The 27,161-nt window shown below is 43.1% G+C and overlaps 3 protein-coding genes and 1 long non-coding RNA gene across 10 annotated transcripts; 1 reads left to right on the forward strand and 3 right to left on the reverse strand.

Annotated features, from left to right (window-relative positions):
• Positions 1-1,017: 1,017 nt before the first annotated feature.
• Positions 1,018-11,225, reverse strand: zgc:65895 (uncharacterized protein LOC393546 homolog). 3 transcript variants are annotated; one of them, XM_049752088.1, is made up of 3 exons: positions 8,702-11,225; positions 3,378-3,429; positions 1,018-2,395 (listed from the first exon to the last, which is right to left on the reverse strand). In XM_049752088.1, the coding sequence occupies exons 1-3, from the start codon at positions 10,561-10,563 to the stop codon at positions 2,123-2,125; spliced, it is 2,187 nt and encodes a 728-aa protein (XP_049608045.1). In that variant the 5' UTR covers positions 10,564-11,225; the 3' UTR covers positions 1,018-2,122. The 3 variants fall into 3 exon arrangements, with proteins under 3 accessions (XP_049608045.1, XP_049608047.1, XP_049608046.1); XM_049752090.2 differs by lacking the exon at positions 8,702-11,225 and adding an exon at positions 5,183-5,659; XM_049752089.2 differs by lacking the exon at positions 8,702-11,225 and adding an exon at positions 3,614-3,880.
• Positions 11,226-11,964: 739 nt separating this feature from the next.
• On the reverse strand, positions 11,965-16,323 carry LOC125987712 (ceramide synthase 5). Its single transcript, XM_049752091.2, has 10 exons — positions 15,917-16,323; positions 15,152-15,254; positions 14,930-15,060; positions 14,801-14,858; positions 14,682-14,732; positions 14,524-14,616; positions 13,754-13,882; positions 13,048-13,154; positions 12,802-12,958; positions 11,965-12,654 (listed from the first exon to the last, which is right to left on the reverse strand). Exons 1-10 carry the CDS (start codon positions 16,090-16,092, stop codon positions 12,526-12,528), a joined length of 1,134 nt encoding a protein of 377 aa, XP_049608048.1. The 5' UTR covers positions 16,093-16,323; the 3' UTR covers positions 11,965-12,525.
• A 2,386-nt stretch (positions 16,324-18,709) lies between these two features.
• On the forward strand, positions 18,710-25,630 carry slmapb (sarcolemma associated protein b). 4 transcript variants are annotated; one of them, XM_049752092.2, is made up of 9 exons: positions 18,710-18,831; positions 19,006-19,065; positions 20,606-20,734; positions 20,840-21,142; positions 22,057-22,315; positions 22,518-22,689; positions 24,308-24,442; positions 24,676-24,763; positions 25,128-25,630. In XM_049752092.2, exons 2-8 carry the CDS (start codon positions 19,029-19,031, stop codon positions 24,757-24,759), a joined length of 1,119 nt encoding a protein of 372 aa, XP_049608049.1. In that variant the 5' UTR covers positions 18,710-18,831; positions 19,006-19,028; the 3' UTR covers positions 24,760-24,763; positions 25,128-25,630. The 4 variants fall into 4 exon arrangements, with proteins under 4 accessions (XP_049608049.1, XP_049608050.1, XP_049608051.1 ...); XM_049752093.2 differs by having other exon boundaries at positions 25,131-25,630; XM_049752094.2 differs by lacking the exon at positions 24,676-24,763.
• Positions 19,625-24,766, reverse strand: LOC125987717 (uncharacterized). Of its 2 annotated transcripts, none has more exons than XR_007488145.1 (7): positions 24,616-24,766; positions 24,338-24,421; positions 22,552-22,677; positions 20,804-21,012; positions 20,616-20,698; positions 20,428-20,514; positions 19,625-20,026 (listed from the first exon to the last, which is right to left on the reverse strand). It is a non-coding gene; the product is annotated as an uncharacterized lncRNA (long non-coding RNA). The 2 variants fall into 2 exon arrangements; XR_007488146.1 differs by having other exon boundaries at positions 23,815-24,421.
• Positions 25,631-27,161: the final 1,531 nt, after the last annotated feature.

The following is a 27,161-nucleotide window of genomic DNA, read 5'->3' on the forward strand; positions in this document are numbered from 1 at the left end:
TCTGTGTCAGGGTAGACCAAAGTCAGCATTTCTTCGACAGTATATTGCTCAGCACAGGCCGCTTGGAATTTGCATAATATTCTATTACAATGCAGGAGTTGACAAATATATATATTTTATTTTATTAGTTTTTGACTCGGAATAGAGTTTCCGATTCATTTATACAGGACTGTCTCCGAAAATTAGAATATTGTGAAAAAGTTCTTTATATTCTGTAATGCAATTTAAAAAACAAAAATGTTATACATTGTGGATTCATTATAAATCAACTGAAATATTGCAAGCCTTTTATTATTTTAATATTGCTGATTATGGTATACAGCTTAAGAAAATTATATTATATATATATTATATTACATTATTATCAAATGTAATTGACAGTAGGCTTTGAATGATGTCGAAATAGATCAAATCAAATCTTAAGTGTGCATTGGAATCCGAATCCAAACATGTCGTCATCGCGTGCTGAGGCGCGTTCCCGATCAAGAAATAAGCGTGCACGGTCCACGTGACAATGAGCGAGCTGGGGGCGTGGCCAACACGCGATCTGTACGGAGGCTTGTTCCTATAGAGCCAATCGCAGAGATTCAACGTTCTGGTGTGTGATGCGCATGCGTAAAAAGGACCACGGCATAGACAAGCGTCGGTGACAAAGAAATTGGATTTAAGACAATAATACCGCTAATATTAAAAATAAATGAATGAATAAATAAATAATGATAATATGCCATTATACATATCTATCCATTCATGTTGCTTTATTCCAAAATGGATTAAATTCATCCCCCTTTAGACACAACACCCCATGACAAAGTGAGATTGACTAAATATTTGCAAATCTATAGATAAAAAAAAAAAAGCATGAACTCTTGAACAAGGTAGCTTCCAAAAAGGCTTTTAACACACATTAATGCAGTTTATGAATTAATTTTTTAGCATGGCGTGATGCATTCAGGAATTAAAATCCGAATTTTGGCTTGTATTATTATATTACCAGTAAAGAACAAAGACAGTCCATTTTTTCTTTGTTTTCACTTTTATTTGAGGTGCAACTGTCTAGTGCAAATCGTTACGTCACATTTGTGATGGGCTGAGGAACATGCACAGAACATTGACATATTTTCTACGAGGCATTCCTCCATTTTGCCAGGTGTGTGTGTGTGTGTATGTCCTCTGAGTCCAGGCAGCAACACAAATAATTGGCTGCACAAAAAGACCAACAAAAAAAGTAAAACATCCTCCATCGCTTCAACAAAACAATGTAAGAGACAAACATCGGCAAAGAGAAACAGTCGCTATTGTTTTGAGTGAGCAAAGTGACAATACAGTCACCGCAGGAGAGACAGAGTTCAGCGCAGAGGTCAACGATCCTCATCTGTTCCCATCCTGAGTAGCTGACATCACAGGTACTTCATCACCTGGCAAACCATAGATAGATATATACACAAATATATTTACACCAACTGAAAAGAGACTATATATGTATCTATGGTTAGAAACCAGGCACTTTGCAGAAGTGGACATGTGTATTGATCTGTACAAACCTACAAACAGTCCGATCGTCTCCTTCTCCCTCTTTTGTACATCACCGGGACATTAAATTACATCGACGAGAGCAAACAGAAAGTAAACCCTAACCCTAACCCTATAAAAACAACAACATTGATTCCCTGCATAAATATTGAATTCCTTTTCCAACAGGGGAGGGGGCGGGCAACGTGACACCAGAGAACAACACCGAGTCCTCCGAGTACAAAGTCAAGTGCCATCCCAGACCATCACAACTGAATCCCAAACCGAGGGGGGGGTTGCAAGTCCTCCAGTAAAGTTCATCTAACGTTAGCAGCGACATGTGCATGTGGGGGGGGGGGGGAATGGAATGTGTGTGCTGGGTCGAGGTGGTGGGCTGAAGTTGGCACATGTTCCACACTGACTGGGCTTCAATTCACGCCCGCTTGGTGCTCCACCACCTGCCCATCACCATGACAACTGTGATTGTCTAAGCAGGTAAAAGTCACGAGACAAGGCAGAATAAATTAATGTGCGACAAAAAACTTGATGGGGATCCTCGGGATGGTGGCATAGTTGGCGGCGGGGGTCACAGTACAGAGATCCTTTCTCTTCAGGCGGACGAGCCGGAGTTCTGTGCGGAGGGGAGGGCTTGCGCCGTTCCCACCGAGCTCGGGACTTGAGGCGGCAGAGCGGTGCCGGTGGGGGAGCCGCCCGTCTGGACCTGGGCCTGGAATTGAGCCATCTGCTCGGGGCTGGCCAGGTTCTTGAGAAGGTTGTTCTCTTGCTCCAGTTGAGTGTTGCGCTCCATCAGCTCCTTGATTTGCTCCTTGAGCACCTCCACCTCCTCGCGCACGGCGTACATCAGGTGACTCTTCACCAGGTCCTGAGAGAAGGAGGGGTGGGGGGGGGGGGACTCGTTAAAACAACCTCGGCCCGTGACTTTGAAATAGTACAAATTCATTCTCACAGTGATCACTGAGATGATATCCATGGAGAATATGCCTGACATTAGAAACTAATCACATTTGGAACATTCTATTGAACAATCAATTCTTTCATTGCAAAAAATAAAAATATGAATTTTACTCAAACTCATTCAAAAGTGAACAATAATGCACACGGCACCCAACAATGGATGGATGGATATTTACTTTCCCTAACAGAAAGGCCTCGATTTCACAAAACCTACTTTTTCTTCTATTAATCCCCCTGGAAACTTTTCAACTTCTAAAAATTGCCAGCCATTACTCGGCTACATCTCGCAACATCCCGAGCGAGCTTGACCCGGGTCGCTGCCCGCCCAGCGTCACCGAGATGATGATGACGACGATGGCCGAAGGGGGATTAGCACGTTTTAATCTGAGCATCCCTTCCTCTTTGTGCAGCCAGGGAACAAAATGTCCCCGTGCCGAGTGGGAGGAGCCAATCGCTGGCCAAGTTATTTATACCGACAGGAGGGGAGGCCGCTGCCTGCCTAGCAACATGCTGCTGAGGAGAGGATGGGATGGAGATGTGGGAGGAGGGGGATATAGCGTGTGAATCTCAGTTTGGCCCACATCATCTTTCCAAATCGTGACAGTGCATGGCCACAATCTTATTCTTCATAACGGTTTATGAATGAGCCTTATTCAAATAAAGTTATTACCTTCCTGACTTTTGATGCACAGATGCCCTTTCCCTATTAAGGCGGCCTAGGTTCATTCAAAATAACTATTCTAAATAATCCCGGTTATTTAACTATCCCCAAAGTCATATCGTGAAAAACACGAGGAGGAAATAAATTGCAGGACCTGCCTCGGCATTACGTAACACCAGTGGAAGCTCACACGAGCGAGGTAATGGTGCGCTTGAGGACAACTACTTACCATCGCTTGCTCAATCTTGTTGTCAATGGCCACGACACTTGCACCCGAAGAGCTGAAACAGAATTTAAAGAACATCGTTAACCAACTGGATGGTCTGAGAGGCGCTAGTATGGTGCAAGACGGGCCGATTGTTGCGGCAGGTAACGCAACAAAGGAGCCAGACAAAAAAAAAAAAAAAAACAAGCGCAGGAAAAGCGCACGCAAAGTGTTTCGTTTTAGCGCAAAAATATAATTACCTCCTGTCAAGCCTGACCGACGCGCTCTCCTTGCCGAGTACGGAGGACAGAAACGAGATGGAGAAATTGCGCAGCTGGCAAACGCCAAGGTCCATCGCCACCGTGTAACACTGCGAATTCATGCTATCCGGTCCATCAACGCGCCACCGCGGCTCGGCCCGGCTCACAAGACGTCCGGCGGAACAAATGTCAAACCGGAGCGCATTCTGTAGCTCCGCGGCCGACGAGATCAGCACAAAGACTGAGGTGCAAGCGAGGGAGGGAGGGCTGACAAGTGCTTGGCCGCAAAATGTGCGGAAGGCAGGGGGGGTGCTAGCAGCCGCCTGATTGGCTGGAAGCAAGGCTCATTTGCATAACAATATCCGCGGCAGTATCAGTTTGGGGGAAAGCAGAATTTTATGCAGGACATCTAATAGAGATACCGAGTTATAATAGCCTAATTTTGTGACGCATAGTATTTTTTTTATTGAAATACATGAACGCTTTTGATGGTGTTGAAACACTTAAAGAAAATGTCGCCACCTTCTGGTCAGTCCTGCTCATAATTTAATCGAAAATAAAGTGAAAAGCCATTAACCAGTTCGCGCCCTCTTGTTACACATTTTTGGCAAATAAATAGCGCTGTGTTGTAAATATAAAGAGCATTAGAGTGTAAAGAAATCAAATTGTTTCTTAAAGTGTAATTAATCAAAAATTTTGTTTACAGTAATATGTTGTGTGTATCCCCACTCAATGCAATATTCTGATTAATATTGCATTTGTGGAAAATGAATCCAGCATCAAATCAAATACACCAGTTTTTATCTATCTCAGGTGGTGGCCATTTTGCCACTTGCTGTTGACTAAAAATGACATCACAGTTGCTCATTGTTTGGAAACATTAAAGCCGTGCAAATATGAACGGAATTGAAACCAAACAATCAATTTCCCAAGGAGCTGATCAAATCATAGAAAACATGATGACATCACTGCAGGTGCTTCTGCATCAGTCACTAGTTAGTAGGACTGATGCCATCACTATGGCAACGCTTTTGACAAAGAGCCCAAATAGTTGATTGGAGGATCCAGTTAAACCACATACTCCCATCAGAGCCTCCAACACCTTCTCCTTTATCTGCTAACAACACCTTATATGACCGTATCACTTGCCACCAATTACTACTTTTCCATTAGCTAGGTGTTGGGCGCCATCTTGTGGCATTCCAAAGAAATAGCTCAAAATAAACATTGGGGGGAATAATTCACTTTTTCACACAAATAATTGGTGAAAATGAAAGAGCAGACAGGACTTGACTGTATGTTGATGAGTGACATGCTTTGTTGGGCCAATAGGGGGCAGTGCAATAAGTACGCTAACACGAGAGCTGAACATGATGTTCAGCTGTGCCAGTCATTGACCAAGATGGGGACCTCGGCTTGCACATGCATTAAGAAGATCAGACAGGTCGGGGTCTGCGTTTGCTGCGGGGTTTTTTTGACACATTGCGACAGAAAGTCGAACTTGAAAGCCCCCCCGACATAATTGCAGTTGAACGGCACCGGCGCAAAACAAAAGAACTCCATCGTTACCTCTTCAGATGCTTCTCCAGCTCCCAGAAAAGAAGCTTCACGGCCATGGCGTCGCGACCCTGCGCTCCTCCGGCCCGGGCCAGCCCCTTCTCTCTCATTGATGCTCAGAGTAAAAACAAAAAGTCCATGCGGCACCCCCCCCGACCCCTCACCCAAAACAAGCACCACCACTGCACCTCCTCCGTCCGTCCGTCCGTCCGTCCTCCAGACCCGACCCCCCTGACTCCCCCTCGGCGCTTCACATTGGGGGGAGTCTGACCCACTACGTAGTCCCGGGACTGCGCCCGAGGAGGACGGGGGGGAAAGGAACGGGTGTGCGTGTGTACCCCCCTACGGCGGCCGTGTGTCTGAATCCAAGACTGGTAGCGTGGTGAGAAGCTCAAGTGTGACGTCACTCCAGTCGGATTCACATCACCTCCCCTTGTGTTGTTATGTAAACTGTCAGGAGAGATTAGAGCAATCCATCCAATGCGATGAGCCCTTTTCGACCACATACCCAGTCGACAAGCCCCGCCCAGCTTGCTCGTTTCCAACAAGATGCTCTCAAGAAATATTGAGACACTCCAAGCCTGCAACACTCTAAGCGCTTTTGAGTGGAAAAGCCAACTGAGGAAACATCTTAACATCCAGCTCGGATGTTCAAAACGGGAAGGACCGCGTCTACGTTTAAGTTATAGCGGGTGCACCAGTGGCTGCGCTGTCACTTGGCATTAGTGCACATACATTGGCCATACACACACACACATACACACACACAGCCTCACGTGCATCTCCATGCGAGTCAGTCGCCGTTCCGGGCGGACAAAGCCAAGACAAGAGTTTGCCCAGCTTGCCTCAAAATGGCAGCAAGGTGAAAATAATTCAATTAATAATTCAATTAATGTTCTTTCTTTTTTCTATTTTTACCGTGTGTGTTTATTTTAAAGAGGGTGAGCACACGGTTGTCAGAACAAAAGACTATAAACCGGTTTCAGGGAGATCTTGGCGATGTTGAGATAGGTCCACTTTTCAGCCAATCGTAGACGGCGCTAGTGCTTCGACTCAACCAATACGGTGAGACCGTGACGCCGTGACTTCATAGGAAGCCCAGATGGGACTCTTTCATTCCGGGCCCATCCGTCCAAAACACTATAAAAGGCTGACCCATATATGGTTCGAGGGTGAAGAATGGAGCTGGCGTCCATTTTTTTTTTTTCTCCTTTTACGAGGGTTCCCCTGTGATTAGCTCACTCCCCTGTCAACTTCTCCATAACTTGTCCTCAAGTCGTAGACCTAATGATATTCAATGAGTGATGAGGACAGGAACGAAATTCCAGAGATGGAGAGCAAATGTGGCAAGAAAGAGGAAGCTTCCGTTTGCAATCGAGGATCAAGCCCGCCCCTCGGCCGTTGCCAAGACACACACTAAAGACAGATAAGCAAAACCCCAAATCTCAAAGGCGTCTCACGAGAGCCTCTGGAGCCAGCACGCAATGTTTTACGTAACCAGCCCGCTGCCATATGGTTCCACCAGAGGAGAGCTCAAGTCCAACATTTTTGCCCCTTTAGTGAAACCATGCAAGGATTTCATCCTAGAGGGAAGAGGAAGACATTGGATTTATAAGGAGACCAACATGCCAAGAATTTGGGATAAATAATTCATGCATTTTTTTTTTTTGTGGCTAAAACTCCATTTGGAACCACACCCATTGGGAAGAAGTTTGAGATGGTTGCAAATTGAAGATTAGAACAGACAAATCACAATGGTAGAACACAAAGTATTGATTTTAGAGAGAGGTGAGGTTTTTTTTTTAAACAGAGAAATGTATGTGTTTTTTTTTAACATCCAAAAGCAGTGCATCAACATGAAGAAAGAAGGAGAAGCACGCAAACGTGAATGTCATCTTGTTGGCACGGGAGTTTTTTTTTTCTTAATCTGTGAAGGCTCAATACAGCATAATTCCAACCGAATTTTCTTGGAAGACTTAACTTACCCAAAGCCAAATTTAAGGAGGCAAGTCTTTCTAAGCACATGCAAGATTTTAAAATCAATCAGCACTAATTTGACAGTAAGATGGAAACACTTTCAAAGTGCCCGATTCTAATTTGATTCGTTCTCGCATTGCGTGCAGGGAAAACCCCCAAAATGGTGAGAAAAGCACATTTAGGTCAGCAACTCTAAAAAAAAAACACGTTAAGATTATTATATAAAGCACAGTGGAAGCATTGAAGGGCCGACACTGCCCTCGTGTGGCGAATCGTGGAATAACACGGCTGTGGAGGGAATTAAACCATCCGCTTTTATTGTGTCCTTTAATAGCGAGCTCGCCATTTTGTCGAGTTGTTCGAATACGTAGTAAGTATAAATTATCCCCAACATGTTGTAACTAAGCAACAAAATAATTAATTGGGGCCCAGGAAGTGTTTCAAAACAACTACACAAAACCCCAAACTGAGAATCCCAAGAATGCAAAATGATCGCCAACACAGAAAACAAAGAAGACTCACCCAAACCAGTCAAACAAGCAAATAAAGAAACTATATTAGGGAAAAGCCGCAAAACATACACAAGCTCGTTTGTTCAGCCCAATGTAAACGTTCAGTTTTGATGACAGTGTTTAAACACAAACTGAAGGCAACACAACAGCTTGTGCAGTGACTCACTCAATAGAAACTGTCCCACGCAAATGAATGGTCATAAAACTGACATAAAAATGACAAATGGACTTTTTATGGTTGATGTTAGCAGGCAGACTTTGCCATTTGATACATCCGTGAACTGCTGTCAAACATCTCGTCGGGTAAAAATGATGTTTGTGACATGATCCGGTAGTTTTCCAATTAGCGCCGGCGGGTTCAAATTCCTGCCAACAGATTTTGAGGACGACATGGAGGCACAGGACAGGGCACACCCTTGCCTGCTGCTTTTCAAACACACTTGTTTTTCGATTCCCAGGAAATATCGAGGAAGCTGCCAACGTGCCTGCTGCTCAAAGCAATCCGATAAAATAAGTGGAAATTATTCCACGCAAAGAATCTGGAGCCAAAGCAAAAAAAATAAAAAATATAAAAGCTTAGCAATACAAGCTCACGCAAAGACGAATGGCGGAAAATCCCAATGATGTTTTGGTGGCAAAGAAAACGAAATGAATTCTCAAGTGTTTGGACGAAAAGGCGGACATCAAAGATGGTCTGTTGCGGCCCACTTGAAAAGAAAAAAAAAAAAAAAAACTGAGCAGACAACCAGACAAATACGATTAAAGATTCTCAAAAACGGGCCATGCGGACAACAGACGACTTGCAGACAACAGCTGTGGTTAATTCAACTGAATTAATTAAAGGGGTTCATGAAGCAAATTTGAAGCTTCGCCTTCTCATCAACAGTGAGCTGCTTGTCTTTGTACTCTAGAACTGAATATTTGAAGTCTGCACAAAGTCTCAAAGCATCGACACAGTAGCTAGGTGGACTTGGTCGTCGATTGCGTGACCGATTTATTTCGATAGATGTGAATTTGAAGAAGCCGATAGATCTCATCTCACCTGTCCTCCTCTCCTTCAGCGTGCGGAGTCCTCAAGCCAGCAGCGGCAGCAGCAGCGACAAAAGCGCTAGCCTCCACCGACATCCCCATGTGGGCAGCCGTCGCTCCGATTCCGGCGGCGCCCAGCCTGGGAAGTCCGAGCAGGCCCTGGTGCTGGAACAGAAGTTTCTGCGCGTCTTCCAGTTGAGATGTTTTAAGGGAGCTCCCTCCTGCCAGAGGGGTCGAGTAGAGGGCGCCGCCTGGGGTGAGAAGGGGCTGGAGGTCGGCTTGAAGTGCAGTCATGTACGGGGCTGATGGAGCCAGATGTAGGGGACGAGATGGCGGCGGGCCGGCGACTGAGCTTTCCACGGCAGATGGTGCCACATGACCTTGATGGGGCAACTGCTGCGCCAGGCTGCCAAGTGGCTTTGCCGTGACCGCTGAACCCGGTGACACGCTTACGTGCGCCACGGGAGGCTGCACCTGGGTTTGGAACGGAGCAGTGGGTTGGATAAAGTCTGGCTGTAGACCACCCAGCTGAGGTGCAACATAACCTCCCGTGGTTTGAGCCTGGTGCTGCTCCACGGAGTAAGGAGACACCAGGGAAGGGGGGTGGTTTATTCCGACTTGTGGCGCGGCTGCCCCGAGCATCTTAGTTTGAGCTGCACCTACTACTTCCTGGGGTGACACGTAGGCGAGGGTGCTGGGTTGGGCCGGAGCTTGCGGTGGGCTCTGCATCGTATGAGGACCGGAGAAGTCCTGGTTCGGCAGCTGATAAGGCTGCAGTGTGTGAGGCGGCTGGACAGCTGGAAGACTCGGACTTACTCCCGCATTAGCGGGCTCAGTCTCTGCAGACGACTCTGCAGCTTTGGGTGCCTCAGAGGTTACCGCCGGTGGAATATCCTTCTCGTAATATTGGGTACACGTCCATCTTCCTTTGCGGAAGGGCTCGGAGTTGGTCTCCAGTTTGACCACTCGGAAACGAGAGCCGGTAGTAGTCTGAGAGTGAGTGTTGGACGCGCTGGCTGACTGGCCTGTTGCGCCACCAACGGAAGCTGGTGGTCCACTCACGCCGGTGTGGTCAAAACCCGATTGGCCGGACTGGGGAAGCGGAGTGACAGGAGGGAGACTCGGATGTACGTCCGCAGTTGTCCGTCCAACAACAGGGGCTGACGGTTGTGTTGTTGCTCCTATGGGTTTGGAGCTATCCAACCCCGGAGGTCTCTGGGATGGGGTCGCCCCCGTTTTGGGAAGCGGCTGGCTTGAGGTAGCCAAAGGTGCTGACACTGATGTTTCACCTCCTCCAAGGTTATCAGAGTGATGCTGATGACTGTGCTGCTGCGGATAAAAATGATGGGGTACTGTCCCGTTCACCATGGTGGGATGCTTCTGGGTTCCCTGGCTGGAATGTGGATACGGAGGCTCATTGGGCGACACAAGGCCAGGGGTGTCAACACCATGGAGACTGTTTAATGTCTCGTCCGATGAACTTCTCTCCGGTACGCCAGTGTCTGTGGCTCGGGACACTGACGCGTCCAGTATATCAGAAGAGGACAAGTCCTCGGTGTGGGACTCGTCCAGGTCGTCATAACTCTCGGTGTCATCGGCCAAACTATTACTGCCGCTTACGTTGATTTGAGCAGAGGTGACACTTGTTATCTGGAAGCCACTTTTCTTCTTCACCTGAGCTCCAGGCATTTGGGATGCGGGCTGTTGATGGGGTCCTGGAGAGGAGGCTCCGGCAGGGGGACTGTCTTCAAGCGCATTTACTCCAGAACCAGTGGAGGAGGCAGGTGCCCCGCCGCCGCTGCCCCTGCGGTAATGAAACACAGTTTTCCTGCTACCAGTAGGGGGTGGGTCTCCACAAAAGTCCTGATGATGCATCCCTGCCAACAGGAGGGTTTTGGGGGGATCCTTGGAAAACAACCGGTGGGCTTTTGACTCTTAACTAGTAGCTAACGCTCAGCTATCATGCTAGCTAGATTATGATGCTCAAGCTCCATCTGTAAAATGACTAGTTGTTCAAGTTAGCATGTGCTAACTCAGAAGCTACTGCACACGATCACCCTCCTCACAAAACAGATTGGAAAAAATTGATTTGAAATGCTGCTAGCCACTGGTTAGCCCTGTTAGGTCAGCGGGAACAACTAGTTTCACTAAACACAGTTATCGTATCTGAATTCATATTTTATACCACACAGATAGAGTCAAATGCTAGCAAGAAGATTTAGCCGTAAATAGTTTGGCTGCGGTCAGGTGGTCTACGAAGCTTCCGAGCTGTCCAACCTATGTCGCATGAAATCGGTCGCCGAGTCCATTCCTCGCGCAGACGTCCTCCTCTTCCCCAAAACAAACTTGGCGATTTTTACACTCCACCAGAAATCCACTGACAAAGATGACTAAATGGCGCCCGTGTCAAAAAGCGGAGTCATGCACAACTCGTATGTCCTATGGAGTCCTTGTTTGCTGTATCATTGCCAACCGGCGAGCAGCGGCAGCTAAGCTAAACGAAGCTAACGGGCTGTCAGGTTCAGAGGGGACGGGGAAAGCCAAACACTGCATACGCGCATGCGCGAGTCTACCCCTTCATTACGAAATGTGAATCTCTGATATTAAATAAAATTTCAGTTCAGTGTAGTTTATAGTATAAAACCACATTCGAAAAAGGTGCAAATAGCCCAAAGTCAACCGCTAAATTTCCTTTCATAAAAAAAATCATAAAATGACAATCTTAAATATTTCGTCATCATAAGGAGCTACAAAATGTGACATACAATTAAGAATTTTTTTTTTTTTAGAAAGCTTCTCGTTTAGTTTTAGGATTGACTGCAACTATTTTTAGCTACCCGCAAGAACTCTGACGAATATATTTATTGTTTGCAAACACTTTGAAAAGGTCTGTAGAAGTGCATTGCGCTCATTTGATATTCCTTGACGCTGAAATGGCTGAAGCTGTAAAATAATTTAGGCCACCAGGGGGCACTGCTACTCTGCAAAGCATTTGTCTGCTCTAAACCGAGGACGTTTACAGAAACAAGATATGTATTTTAAAAACAAATAAATAAACAAACAAATATAAATAATCTAAATAAATATAAATAAGTATAAATAAATAAATAAATGTAGCTGTAGTTCAAGTGTTGCACTTACCAAAAGTTAAAAGTAAAGACCTTAAAACGTGAACATATTTACAATATCGGAAATGGAGTCTTGTGTTAATACTTTGAAAGCAATTCAAAACTTAAAATCAAGTGCAATGTGTATGATACCAAACAAAAAGAGGGCTTGCAAATCACAAAATGTATTTAATGTTTTTTTGAAATTGGAAAAATCAAGTCCATCTGAACATTTACAAAAAAATTATAACAATTCCTAGAACATTACTTGTTTGGTTTGGTACAAGAGTGTTTTATACAGCAAATATATTTTGTATTTGTAAATCCTGAAAGTCTGAAGTGTTAAGGAAGATTCTGGGATTTGTTTCTTAGCTGTAGAAAAAAAAAAAAAGGTACAATCTGTAATAAAATGTAATTCATTTTATGAAATGGTATTGACAGTTGTGTCGATCTGTTTCGCAATTTCTGACAAACACTAGCGCACACGCACGCACGTAAACGTACACAACGAGAAGGCAAACCTAAATTGTTTGCTCCAACATTTTTTTTCTGGTCACTCTTGCAAGCATAAAGCAGGTGTAAACATCACAACGTGTAAAAAGGATCAGCTGTATCCCGCACACAGTCTTTTCTTTGGTTATCTTCTACGATGGTCAAAAAGTGACATGGTGAGTTGCAAAGGCACAACGGAAGTGAACAATCCACCCTCGTGAACTTCCACACTTTGTCCTCAGCGGTCACGCTTTTCTCCATTGATGTTACTGGTGGGGCCGCTTGCCTGATTGGGGTGTTTGCCGCCGCTGGAATGAACCTCCTCGTCGGAGCTGCTCTCGATGTCGCTGCGCTCGTCTTTAGCCACCTGGGACGTCATAAATTCAAACACAGAGGTCAGCGGAGGTCAGTATTTGCATTTCGACGTGGCGTATGTAAGAAAAATACAGTCCTGGGAAATATTAAAACATGAAGAATATGCTACGCAGGACACTTGATGTTGCGCCCAACTCACCTTTCCCTTAAATATGGCTTTAATTGCAATGCGTGCAATGAGGTAGAACCAGATAACGTGAAGAGTCTGCAGGACCAAAAGTAAACCGTTCAGCACCCACCAGGCCTGGTATGGGCCTGCGATCTCCCAACTCTCAAATAGAACGCTGTTAATAATCCTGCAACACATGCGGAAAGATATTTGAATCCATCAATAAGGCGCCAATTCATCGTTATAATTTGTCACGAAAATAAACATTCGCCTCACCAGAAAGGGAAAATGACGAGGCGAGCGATGAAAAAGCTGATGCTGAACACCACAAACAGGCCATCGCACAGCCGTTGGTATTTGGCGTAGTTGGCGAGCTTGGCTGCCTGTGAAGGCAAACGAGCCATTTCTTGTTAAATAGAACAAAAATAAAGTGCTTATGTAAGCGTGTAGGCTTATTGTGTTTCTCAATGACACAGATCGCAATTTATTGGTAGGCAATGAAATGATATCAGTATCACGATAAAGTCGGTGACCTCAGAGTCGTCATGAAAACTTATCAGAAGAAAACTCGGAGGTTTTATGATTCAGCGGTCAAACGTGTAAACATACCAACGTAACAATCACGTTAAGCTCAAACAGTCGAACCATTCAGTCAAATGGAATGTTCGCGATATCGTTTCGGATTAAACGTCGCTCTGGAGTAAAAGTCGTATAAAAATGCATGATGATGAGGAAAAAAAACAAAAAAACTTTATTAAATGACTAGTTTGCATTTTGAGGTTGTTTTTTTTTACAAATTCCGAGACCAAGCACATTTACGATGTGTATTTTTTCCAAGTTTGTATGCTTTAAGGCTTTTTAAACAATTTTCTTTGTCAGAATGGAAATGCCACAAATTGGCAAACAGACTACATTTGTAAACGGACTCAAAAAAAAAAAAAAAAATCACCCAAAATATGCTTCAACGATATCCTCTCTTTACCTCAAGGAAGATGTCTGATGCGTCATGCACACACATGACCAGAGTGCCTGCTCTTAACATGTTGATGGCGTAGGAGAAGGTGATGAGGAAAATGGTGGCCAGGTGGTGCACGAGCATGATGAAGAAATCCTGACGTGGATGAAATGAAGAGAAAATGGGTGGATCACTTTGGAACGTGTGAAAATGATACGAAAACACAAATCCCTTCAAGTGAATATCCACTCTTCAAATAAAACGTGTGATGAGAACTTTTGATTGATTTATTTTTTTAAATATGGCATGAATGGAGTCAAACATCACAAAAGTCAACTCGGTCAGTTCTAATAGAATTTAAACGTCGATAGTGGTACTGAATGAGTTAATTGGTGAAACAGACTCAGGCGACAAGACAAAGCAAACAAACGAAAACTCGCAGATAAAAATAGCGAGCTGCTCAATGTCACAATAAAGGTCGTGTTACTTCTTAACAAAGATGCTCAAGTCCAAACAATGTTGCATTTAAGGAACTCTGAAAAGAACAAGTTGTCCCCACAAGTTCCTGGAGAAAATGTAACCAATTAAAGAAAGCACGACTCGCTACCTCTGCTTAGCGGCCAACGAGAAGCAAAATGCCGAGCGACCACGTGCTACTGTCGCGTCTCGTCGCCCAACCTGTTTTACCAGAAAATCCGTCATCGGCTTATTCGAATACACTCCGACAATAACGAAAATCGACACGGAGGTTACGTTTGAAATGACGATAGGAGTTTTTAGTGCCTGTTCTGACCCACCTTACGTTTTATGTCAGTGAATTGGGAAAACATCAGGGAGCAGTAGAAAGCCAGCTCAGCCACATAATGATTCAATTGTTGATGACTCTGATGCTGGAAATAAAAAAACACCTTTAATAATCCCATAATATCAGCACGTGGAAAAACTCGATATAAACCTGAAAGGGATACGTGTCCCAGCATCGTCGGGTATTCCACATCCAGGGCGACTGAAAGAAACACGTCGATCGGGGTTAATGCGATAAAACAGCTTGATAATCGTTTCACCTCCACTTACCCTCCATAAGTGATGAATGGCATAAATAAAAATCCCCAAGTAAAATGTGAACCGCCACCTGAAGGGGGAAAAAAATAATTCAATTTTTTTTTTAATGAATGATTAAAATGTCCACATTTTAAAACTCACATGCTCTCGCAGAACTTTGTCTGCAAGCTGGGTTTGTCTTGATTACGCCGGATGCGAAACCATCTCTGGATTTTCCGTACATCCCAGTCCAGTTGCTTGGAAAGTCCTTCCAGTTGTTTTGCATCTGGACACTAGCGAGGACAACGACCAGATCTCATAAAAGTCCACACGGGGGCGGGCTCGGGGGTACCACAAGATCATAACATTGATCGAAATAACTACCGTTTTTGATTGATACAGCTTCTCCAGGACAGCATTGGGCTGGGCTTGTCGTTGCACTCCCGCCTGAATCTGGAGTATGTGGGCACAGGGCTTGGCCACTAGCCTACACACACAGGCAAAAAAAAAAAAAAAAAAGTGGGGGAAGGGACTCAGAAATGCTGCAAGACATTCAAACAGGGCAAGAGTTAACTACTTAGCAAACGAATAGCTTAACCTTTAGCCAATCTGCTGAGCCTCTTTAGTTTACAAAGTTGTGTGTTAGAAGGAGAACATAGCAGAGGATTTGGAGAAGGCATGGGAAAGAAGAAATCCCTGGGAATGTGGCACCTAATGACCTGTCATGTGAGGAGATAGAGACGGGAGGATCTCCCTGGACCAAAAAACCTTAATGGATGTCACAAGACAATCGGCTTCAACCGACTTGTTTTAAGCCGACCCTGTTTATCGTTTTCCCCAATATAAGGGGGGGAAAAAAAGATTTGGGAGAAGCACAGTCAGGGTTTGGGCCTGATTTAACTCTACTTTGCCCAATTTAAAAGAAAACAACCCTTGTTTTTAAGTTCAACAGGCCGCGGGATTCTCAATCATAACAACATGGTGTTCTTCAAGAGACGCCCGAATGAACCACGTGATTAACACAGTTAGATACCATTTTCTGTTGCTATAGTTGACTTGAAGTCATCTCACCCGTGTTATCTAAATATAGACTTTTTAAAGCGAGTGTTGTTTGATGAGCAACATCTCGACGGAAGTCTCGAGTTTTACCTTTCGAATAGGATCCTTAGTACAAAAATCCCGACGGACAGCGGAAGGGCGTACAGCAAGTCCCCCACTCGAGGGTAATCCACACCAGGTGGTGGATGCTCCAGATCCACCCAGGAAACATTTTGGGGAAGCCAAAAATTCTCGCTCCAAAACCAAGCTGAGAACGAGGACGTCATCGGGGGAAGGAGTAGTTGTACTCGAGTCAAGGCAGCGTTTTCAGTCGCAAAAAAGTTACGCTTCCTCCTCCTTCCTAAAAAGATCAGCTTGGGTGCTAAGTAGGCATTACCGCCGCTTAACTCAGAAGAGTAAAGTGGTGCAGGGCGGCTAGCTTGACACGTAAAAGGCAACACCCACGGTTAAAACTTTCAATGACGCTCGTGAGAGAGCGGGCGGCCGCCCCCTTCATAGGAGTCAGGCTTGCCGGAAGTCGCTCGCCCCGCCCATTCCGCCAAGTCACCGTGCAAGCTAAACGCCGGCTAGCTTTAGCATTACCTGTCTTTAGCTATTTGCTAAGCTAGCTATGTTTTGACGAGTCCAAGCTCTATACTCTAGCTAATCTAAAAAAAGAAAAGTGCTCTCAAATAGTTATACGGTGTGTTGCTGCTGGGTTGCAGTGTTCATTTGTTATTTTGTCACTGGCTAGCCCAGTGGTGTCAAACTTAAGGCCCGGGGGCCAGATACCATCATCATTTTATGTGGCCCGCGATGCCAAATTTTTGCATCGAATTTGTCATTACCCATATTACAAATTGTCTTCACTTTTTAAAAATGGAGTTATTGCCATCAATTTTGACTCTTTAAACGATTTGAACAATTTTTACTAATCTCTTATTTCAAAATTCATCAGATAGTTGTGTAACCTATACCGTATGTACTATATAGACGACGTTGACAGCCATAATGGCCCTAACGAGGGAAACTATGACAACAGTGCGTCCCGTGACAAAAACGAGTTTGACGCCCTTGGTCTAGCCTAATAAATTCCTTACTTCTGCCAAGTTGACAGACAAGAAAGGTCACGTGCAGTGTTTCCTCATCACTGTAGCAACATACTAGATGATAATCTTGGTGATCCTGTAAATAGTCAAACACAACAATACGGCTTCATAGTACCACACTCCCGACCGATTGAAGCCGAGGATTCCACTGAAACTCAGGATCTGACTGGAGTCTGGGACCAAACTGGAATATCAGGATTTTATCACCAGATAAAAGCTGCAACGTACTGCAAGGCTAGATAGCATAGACTCGAGTAAAACAGTGGCTAACGTGATTCTGTGGCTAATTGAAATGTGTAGCTACTGGACAGAGCATCCCCTCACCACACCGTTGATGATCATTTTTGGGGGTGCATGTCCGTCGCTGATTGTAAATGAACCTGCAAAAACTAGGTCCTAAATGTGAAGAGAGAATTTTTGCTAAGCTGTCTATTTGGTGGTGCACAAACAGGTTGGTGACGTTTAATGAAAGCACGAGCAGAGCAGCAAAGTCAAACAATCAGTCAAGTGAGGATAATAATCTGCTACACAACAGTGCGAACCAATACAACGTGAGCCCAAAGGTCGCACAGAATCGTGTCGTGTTTTTATGTTCTGCAGGAAGGTTTTGAAAAGGTTTGGGAAATCAAATATATGCAAATCTACTGAAAATAGCAAAGGCTGCAATAGTTGATGATTGACTGAAATATGTCAATGATTAGTAACGTCTCATCCTAAATCTCCATTTCATGAGGATCTTGTCCAACTAAGGGCAAGGTCTGTGTGTAAAATCTGATGACCTATCACTGTTCAACATCTGACATTTAGGAGGTCATGCTCTGGGTCAACTTTTGAATGTGCTCCTATTAGCTCAAATGGTCTCAAATGTGGTTCATAGTAGTTGCAAATATCCATTTAAAGAGAACATACAGCTTTTAAAGAATGTAAGACATTTAAAAAACTGAAAGTAGACAAATGAAAAGTGAACACAAGAACATCATTTTGGAAAAGTTGCTTATGGAAATGCTCTGAAAGAATTTAATCATAGGCATTAGGAGATAAACCTTTTTTTTTTTTTACCCTGGATTTAAAAGGATTTACAATTTGGGCTAGCTTCAAATCCGATGGCACCTTATTAGCTTGCAGCATAACAATTAAATGCTAATCCACCATGTTTGTTTTGAACTCTCAACTCCCTCAATTCACCTGAGTTGCCTGCAAAGTGCTTAATCGCCTCACTTCTGCCATCTAGTGGAACTATATTAAATTGTCCTGCCTCACACTATATGCAGTGAGCAAAGATAGATGAAGAAACCGACATGATTTGGAGTTGCCTAAATGAATAGCAAAACAAATTACTGCTATAGATGGCACTAAATTTAACATCAGTCTGAAGGGATTTTTTTCCAAAATAAATAAAAGTGTATGTCAACAGAATGAAATGCAATCTGCAATTTATTATGACTGCTTTTATAATTTTGCGTTGAACGATATATAGAGGACAGAAGAGGATCATCTGTGACGTTTTACAAAAAACAAAACCTCTCAGTGTCAGTATGCAGCTGGAGCTTCCGTGATGCCGGCCGGGATTCAGATGCATGACCTAGTGTGGAGGGGCAGGCCAACGCCACAACAAAACAGAGGGGTGCCATCTTTTCGGGGGATTTATTTGACCAATTAAGGAGCGATTCGTTTTAATTCGACTTAAATTATTTGCTTTTGAATATATTAGATCACAACTTTGTCGCTCGTGTTTTTTTTTGGTTGAAAAATTAGCGAGATCTGGCATTAAATGCAGAGACCTCCCCCCCCGCCCCAGGTCCCCGTTTGGACTATTCCGTTGAGCATCCGAAAAAAATCTGATAGTTGGAGAAGAGTTCTTCATGTCAAGGACTGCTGGAGCCGCAGAGCAATACAAACCTAGTCTGGATTATTGAGGTAACTATTTCAACTAAGTTTGACAATTTTTTTGCGATTAATTAATATCCTCACGGTGCAACTTGCTCGTGAAAAAACATGCACTGTTGGATTTGTTGTTAATGTATTTCAAATCTTTAACCACCATCTTTATTTTTTTTCCCCTATTTTTAATTTTGTCTCATTCTAATGCAGATAAGATCACGGAAGAAAAGGAAATGAGTGACCCAATGAGCAACATATCACGAATTAAAGGTAATGCAGAATATTTTGTTATCTTTGGCCAAACACGAATTATGACATTGACCGATCACTCAAACCAAGAAAATTATAAATCATTCTGAATTGTCAATTAAAGGCAGTGCCATGACTTTACAATCTGATATGCAAATTTGAGTGTCTCATATTAGAAGAGTCTCCTTGACCAGAGAACATGTCAGCAGACTAACCAAGACTTTTCAAAAAAAAAAAAATCATAGAATAATGTGATATTATGACTCCATCTTCAAGAGGATTCACGAGTGGATTCCTTTTTGCCTGAGGATTGCATTTGCAATGCTTCACTGCACAACACAGAGAGCGTTTGTGACATCCTCACCGCAGTGTTTCAGTCTTTCCGGAATCAATTTTTTATATAACCTTCTTTACCCATATGATCTGCATTGTCTACTGATTCTACATACGTTGAATCAGGCCGTGTCATTCATTAGGGTGGAAAGCGACAGGGCAGCTGGGCCGCCGCCATGACTTTAGCTTTCAGCACTTGAGCTAAAAAAAGAAATTCCTCTACTTTTTTTTTTTGTGTGTCATCACGCAGCACGATGCACAGTATCCTATCTCACCAAAAGGTATTTTTATACATTCTAATCCAATTAATACTTGGATTGCCTGACACTCAAACCGTGATAGGTCAGCTAAAGATATTGTGGTCGATTTTTAATTTCATTTATTTGACTTATTTATGTATTATTTATACATACTTCTCTATCAACTGGACAAAGACCACCACTAATAACAAGGAGCCCACTTACTTTCTCACTCATAAATATGCATGGAAACATGCAAACAGATTGGACACAACACAGTTTGCCCGGCCGGGCCTTTGTCTGGCGCACAAGCAGGCTGGTCATGCGCTTGAGCCGGAGGGTGCCACCAGCCTCCAGTAGTCCCCCCCCCTTGTTTGCCTCGGATTTATCGATGTCATCCGTCGGCGCTTCTGTGAACGTGTAACGGTACATTAAGACGACGGCAATGTGAGAGAGTCATCAGCGGCATCCTTTTATGGCGTGCATGCTTCGAAATGTTGTGACTCGTTTTCCTCCCCCTGCTAAAATGTCCAAGATGAGGTCATCTCTTTTTCTAGCCAACACAGATTAGTGGATCAAGATATTCGCTGGGAAGCGCGAAGCAGAGCTTGTTTTCGTCCAATACCAAACAGAATGACTGACGGACTAGATCCGATAGGAAATTTAATGTTTCGCTTTTTTTTTCTGGGTTGGCAATTAGCTTACGTAATAGGCTTGTTTTAATATCTTGGGAAATTAACTGGTGTGTCAGCCTTGGTTATTATAATATTTGGGACTGGAGCAGATTAAAAAAGCAGAGCCTTTAAGTTACCCTTCTATTTTTATGATGACACCCAACGCCATGGTCTTCTCCTGGTTATGACCGCGACGAATGTTCAGCCTCGACATTCCACGGCGTCTGTGGGAAGATAGGAACGTTTACGTTAACGGCCGACCCACTCTTTTGTTAGAATAGCGCTTTTGATTTTGACCATTGTTCTTTATCGCAGATGATCTCACCCGCTCAAATATGGGCTCCTCAAGCGACTATGAAAAAACAATCCAGCGCTTGAATGATGAACTTGGGAAGGCCCAGGATCAGGCTAACATGGAGAGACACAAATGCATGGAGCTAGAAGGTAAAATCTTTTGCAGTCTACTTGCTCAATACAGAAAATATGATGTCACATCCTTGAAAATATTCTTACCGGCGCTGTTGGAAATAATAAGCTGAATTTAAACAGGGCAACTGCGGCAGCTCCAAGATGAAATGGACATCCTCAGAGAGCAGACAGACGTCTCCTCCAGTTTACGTGACGAGCTAGAAAGTTCACGTGACGAGGTGAAGGCGCTGAAACGCCTCCTGGAGGCAGCGTCCGCCGAGCGGGACCATGACGTCGGCGCCGTGGAGTTCAACCTGGCAACCGTTTCCAAGGAAATGGAGAAATGGCGTCAGACTGCTAGCAAATACGAGCGTGAGATTGATGACCTGCAGCGGGATCTCCAGCAGCAGGGCAAGCAGTGGCAGAAAACGGCAGAAATACAAGGTGCCTCCGGCTGCAAAAGCTGATTTGCTGTATTGTTATTCCTCAAAATAATCCATCGGTTAATTCTCATTGGCTGCTGGACAAATGAAATCCTGACAATCTCATGATCATTATTACACATTTCCGAAATCTGCATATTTTTACATACAAATGGTACCTGAAGATACGGTCTACGCGACTTTTTTTTTTTTAATATGAGCCGTCAATCATCTGATATTTTTGCTCTGACTTGCTAGCGCGAGCATGAGTTACGAGCGCTGCTTGTTGGCAGTAAAGAAGCTTTCAGCTGTCCAATGACATGCCCGGTTTAAATTTACCGTCGGACTAAACATAAAACGAAAAGAATTGCACGTGTATTTAAAACAACAAAACTGTTCCCCTCAAATAGCATAATGCTAACTTATAATGTAAATTCCCATTGACAAGCTAAGGTTAGCATTGATAGTTGCAGGCACAAACGACTTAATGTTTTACATTGTTGTTATGTTCTTCTTCTTTGTTTTTATAAAGTGCAATATTGTAGATTCTTGATTAAAATAGCAAAAACATAAAAGTATGTCTTTTGGAGGGGCGTCAGGAACGGATTAATAATATTTCCATTTGTTTCAATGGTGATAGACGATTTGAGATACGAATGTTTTGAGTCGTGTGTGTGGTCATGGCACAAATTAACTTGTATCTCAAGGCATTACAGTATTTAGGATAGTTTTGATTGATGATTCAGCTTTGCATAGTTATGGAGTGCGAAAAATAATTATTTTTAAATTATTAAATTAATTATAAATTATTATTATTAAACTACTATTAATTATTAAATAATTTATATTAATTTGTTTTTTTGCAGATCTGTTGGTACATTTTAACTTATGGACATGAATAAAATTTGTTGGGTCTTTCTTTTTTTTTTTTTACAGCAAATGAGGTGCAGTCCATGCAGGTGGAGTGTAACGGCCTTCAGAAGGAGTGTTCTAGTCTGCGATCGGAGAAACAGGAATTGGTGAATAAGCATCAGAAAGAAAAGGGCAATCTGCAAAGTGAGTGCACTTCCCTCAGGGCAGAGAAAGAGGAACTCCTGAAGGCCCAAAAGAAAGAGAAGCAAGAAAGTGTAGCACTCTGTGCTAAAAATGAGGCAATGCAGCAGAAACAGCAGCAGTTGGAGAAAGAGCTCGTCAGGTCAGTACGAAGGATGCTTTCACTTCATCTTATGAGAGCTAGCCAATTGAATCCATCCCAGAAGTTCGCCTTCTCCATGTTCTCACCATCTTAAAAGTATTCCGAATTCATAAAGGCAACCATGTTTTGGGATATGATCACCTGTCACAAAGGTCATAACCACCATCTTCTGAAATGATTATTTTTTTTACTTTGCTGCTAGTTCACGTGGCCAGAATGCAGAATTGAGCAACAACCTGAAAGTTCTGGAGAGATCTCAGCAGGAGCTGGAAAAGAAGCTGGCAGCTTTGGAGCTTCAGCACCAACAGGATAGCCGCAAGCTACAAAGCCAACTGGATGAAGCTGATCGTTCCAAGGAGGCCCTGCGGAGACAGGTGAGGATGGAATCAGCTTCTCAGGTTTTTAGTAAGCCAAGGCAGATTCTGTTCTTGACACCAGAAGAAAACTCATACCACACCTCCAACCAAAAAATGTCACCAAAAGTACAATTTTATTGTTCTGCCTGCCACCAGATGGGCAAAAAATACATTATTGGTGGTAAGTAAATGATTTTCAAAACAAGTACCGTATTTTCCGCACTATAAAGCGCACCTAAAAACCTCCAATTTTCTCAAAAGCCGACAGTGCGCCTTATAATCAGGTGCGCCTTATATATGGACCAATATTAAGGCAAATGGGCCATTCATCGAAGGTGCGCCTTATAATCCAGTGCGCTTTATAGTGCGGAAAATACGGTAATAATAATCCCCCGCAGCAAACCCGATAATCTCTTCACAGCGACACCTTGTTAAGGAATCGCTAATCCAAGGTCATAAAGTTCAGCAATGCCTTTAAAATGACAAGTTGTGTAATTTTTGTCTGTCTCACTAGTCAAAACGTGCGCTGCTTCAGACATAAAAACACTCAGGCTATTTTTATCCTCACCACAGAGTGTTTATCTTTGCGTTGTAAAGTAGTTACCGTGTGAAAAATATTTACGAGTCGTTTGATTGGCTCACCAAGTGTCGTTTCTCTTTCATCAACAAGGATGGACTTTTAAAAATGACATTATACATTACGACAAAAGTATTAGGATTGTAGTGATCTGATGATTTGATCCTAATCGCTTTTTTTTTCCAGAAATGTAACGTGTGAAAGGAGCCTTGTAGCCTCAGATGACATCAAGATCAAATCATTAGATTTTATTATGATACCCGGGTTACGCAACAGTTTTGTGCTAACACGGCTAACGTACGCACGACTCGTTTTCTCATCTTGTGACAACATCCTGACAAGTAGACAAAGATTTTTCACGACAGGTTTAGCAGGCAGTCGTCTGGACGAAAACAATAATAGCAGAAAGCTAACGTGTTGTTTTGAGTCATTGCAAAAAAAAAAAAAAAAAGACTAGCACAAACAGGTGAACCGTCTTAGTTGTGATCAGCCAATTCTCAAGTTCCCTGCTGATCAGGAGAAACCAGTTATGTGTTTACGCAAAGATCTTACGAAACTCTCACCACCTTAGTAACCTTTCCGCAACCATCTCCAGAAACAGACTGTGCCGCCTGCCGCCATATTTAATTATAATAGGTTGTTACATGCACTCCTGAGAATATTTGTCATTCTGGCACGTGAGTATGTGATTGCATCATGCTCTTTATAAATAAATTTTGAAAAAAAAGGCTTTGAAGTAATATAAACACATCGTTGCTCGAGATGGAAAGTTTGTTGAAATGCGATTTAATAATGATGTTGATATCATCTTTTACAAAAGTACGCACATAAAACACAAGCGGCGAGTAATCAAACTCAAGCACGATGGTTTAAACACATTCAACGAGCCCCATTAAAGGTAACTTAAGCCGAGCTAGTGATAAATAACTTGAACCCAAGTTGTCTCAAGTCATTTGGGCTGTAAAAGCAGCCAGACAGTCTCGGCGAGTTAGCACTAGCTGTAGCTAAAATATTCTAGCCATTTTCCATTGAGTTAAATTCAAATCCATTTTTTTATAGTATGAGGCCGCCAAGACGGAGTTGACCGACCTGAAGGACGACTATGAGAAGATGGAGCAGGAGAAGTTGTCACTTGTGACTGAACTGGAGGAGTGTAAAGCCAACATGAAGGATCTGCAAGAGAAAGGAACAAAGGTGCGTTCAGGTTGCTTCATCTCGCTCAGGTAGATTGAGAAATCGATTACTGAATATAAAATTATTTCCAAGAATTGTATGATTTAAATGTCTCCGAATCACTCATCCGGTGTGTTTCCTGTTGCTTGACAACATTGACAGCCGTGTGAATCCCATAAAAATAAAAAACTTACCAAAGGGTGTTCCTCTATTAATAGTTAGTTGATTATGATCATATCACTTCCCTCCTGTAGACGCCCCTAATGCTGCCTGTTCAAGCCATAGTCATCGGCCTTGTCCTGGCTTTGCTGTTATGGTGCTTCGGCGCATTGTGGTAGTAAGGTACACATTATTCCTAGCCCACGTCTGTCATTTTCATCCTCCAGATCATCGCATGGCTTAATAAGCAACCCCTTTGCTCCCTCCTTCTTCAAAAAAAAAAAAAATTCCAGTGGGAAAACAAAAAAAAATCTGTGCAGCAGCAATCTAACCTTTCAAGTCAGCTTGTGAAATGAAATTATGTCTGGGTACTAACAAGCTTTTCTCCCAGTGACTTTTGGATGAGCTCATCTTCATTTTTTTTTTTTTTTTGAACTGACATTCTCTGTCGCACCGCCCCGGTCGCTTTCCATTGATGCTTGTGCCAGAGGGCGGCTTTCACATGGTGACGCTGATGTTTCCATTTTTGTGCCACCACTTGTTTCAGAAGCCGTGGATGATCTGGGGGCCTTTGGTTGCTGTGGCTTTAACGGCTGTGACTGCTGCTGCGCTCTTTAAGACCTGAGGGCCACACATACATGCACAAAATGAAGCTAGATTTCTCCGCACTGAAACTGACATGCGCGACACGTACTATTATCTGCACTGTTAATTAGAAGGTGTCATATGTAACACTCTATCAACATCTTGGAACTTTTATTCACATAGCACTTGTGCTCATTAAAGAAAGTTCTATAAATGTTTGCAAAGTATTAGCGGTCTATCTTTTGGACCATTTTGGAAAATATTGAGCTGTATAAGTTGTTCATTAATGAATGTAAATGTTGTCTACAGACTAATTGTAGTTATATAGAAGAATTTAGATGGCTCAAGACTCTCATGAGATAGTGTGTGTAGTTGTCAACGCAATAAGCACTCAATAAAGTGACCTATTGACCTCATGCACCAATTATGAGCCCATTAAAGGAGATTTATTGTTCACAATTTAAACGAGTTCACGGTGTCTTTAAAAAGGATTGCTGATATTTTTCAATCAAAATACACAAAGAATAAAGAATAAATCAACACATTAACACTTTCAATTTACACTTGTCAATTAATGGCACAGATCTGTTCATCTTGCCAGCTATTAGAAGCTAATGCTGATAGCGCTATTAGCTAACCAATCTATGCTAATAGCGGAGCTTTGCTTACTGTTCGGCTTTGACGAGGTAGCTTGAAAATGTCAAAGCTATGCGCTGCTTAGCTGCCAAGTCGGAGAAACTCGATGTGGTTTGATGTTAATGTGAACAGAATATTCAGTATTAAAAGCTAGCACTTTCCTAAACAACGCACTAGCATAGCATTAGCTAGCATACGTACTGAAACCACACGCTAGCATAGCATTAGCTAGCACACTTGGCTAAACAACATGCTAGCATAAACTGACGCAACATCTCAAATGGGCTAGAAAAAATAAGCACTGGGCACTTTGCACAAACTGTTTACGGGATGTCAATTATATCTGCCGTAACATTCAATCCCCAATAAACCTTAATGGACAGCTGGAAGAAGCAATAAATCTGTCTTGGAATGAATTTAGCATAAATCTTTGGCTTGACCTGACCTGGCCACCCCTCTGCACATTTTGGGCATTTGTAAGAAGCCAGTGAGCAAGCCTTTTTTTTTAACCAATGGTTTATATTTAGATGCCTCATATTTTAACACGGATTACGTGACTCACACGTTAAAAGATTCTAGCGAGCTCATTAGAACACTACGACCCTTCATTCCATTTAAAGCTGATGGAAAATCTGACGACTAGTTTTATCTCCAGGCATTGTATGTTTATTTTGTTCTCACTGTTGTGCAATGCTGTGTGAATTAAACACTTTTAAAAAAACAAGATTGCTATGCTTCTCTCATCAAATTCTAAAATGTCAATATTTGGCCTCCTCATCAACAATGTGAACTTCCAGTTTTGGAATTTGGGAAACAATTAAAAGCTGTGCCGCTAGTCCAATCAGCAATGTTGCTATCTGAAGTTCGACAAACTATGTTCACGTAACAGCTGTACTGATATGAAGCCGAAATGACCGAGCTATGCTTTTGGTGCAGTCCGTCCCGCAAAGTGGGCAGAACTCCCACTTGAGGAGGAAGCCGAATATTTCTCAACAGAATGACCCATGCCTTGCTGAATTTCAGATGTCGCAACAATGCTAACTTTCTTGGCACAAAACCGTTTGAATTAGCCCCGTCATGTGACAACCAGATTGTGGCTGGAGCTCAGTTGGTGGAATAACAAACAAAATACACAAGACAGACCAAAATAAAAGAACAAATTCCTATGCTGGCCTTGCATCCCTCCATTTATTCTGCTCCAGTTTGTTCTGTATGTAGGTCATCAGTAGAGGTCCAGGGTTGCAGCAGAATGTCAGTTCTGCACGCCATCAGCAAATAGCAGGCTAATTCTTAGCCGTGTAGCTTGAATACAACAATTTCCAACAATATACTGGATTATTTCAACTCCATGTTTATTACG

This window comes from Syngnathus scovelli, chromosome 2 (genome assembly GCF_024217435.2).
Source record: "Syngnathus scovelli strain Florida chromosome 2, RoL_Ssco_1.2, whole genome shotgun sequence".
NCBI lineage: Eukaryota > Metazoa > Chordata > Actinopteri > Syngnathiformes > Syngnathidae > Syngnathus > Syngnathus scovelli.

Bases quoted from the DNA above. Each gene is read 5' to 3' on its own strand.
- zgc:65895 (XM_049752088.1), bottom strand. From the start codon at position 10,563: ATGCATCATCAGGACTTTTGTGGAGACCCACCCCCTACTGGTAGCAGG. The intron at 3,430-8,701 runs GTGAGATGAGAT...ATTCTGTTTCAG, and splicing joins GCTGAAGGAGAGGAGGACAG to CTCTTCGGGTGCAAGTGTCG. The intron at 2,396-3,377 runs GTAAGTAGTTGT...TCCTTCTCTCAG, and splicing joins ACAAGATTGAGCAAGCGATG to GACCTGGTGAAGAGTCACCT.
- LOC125987712 (XM_049752091.2), bottom strand. From the start codon at position 16,092: ATGACGTCCTCGTTCTCAGCTTGGTTTTGGAGCGAGAATTTTTGGCTT. The intron at 15,061-15,151 runs GTAGTTATTTCG...TGTCCTCGCTAG, and splicing joins AGCTGTATCAATCAAAAACG to TGTCCAGATGCAAAACAACT. The intron at 12,959-13,047 runs GTGAGGCGAATG...CATGTGTTGCAG, and splicing joins CTCGTCATTTTCCCTTTCTG to GATTATTAACAGCGTTCTAT.
- slmapb (XM_049752092.2), top strand. From the start codon at position 19,029: ATGAGTGACCCAATGAGCAACATATCACGAATTAAAG. The intron at 19,066-20,605 runs GTAATGCAGAAT...TCTTTATCGCAG, and splicing joins CAACATATCACGAATTAAAG to ATGATCTCACCCGCTCAAAT. The intron at 22,690-24,307 runs GTGAGGATGGAA...ATTTTTTTATAG, and splicing joins AGGAGGCCCTGCGGAGACAG to TATGAGGCCGCCAAGACGGA.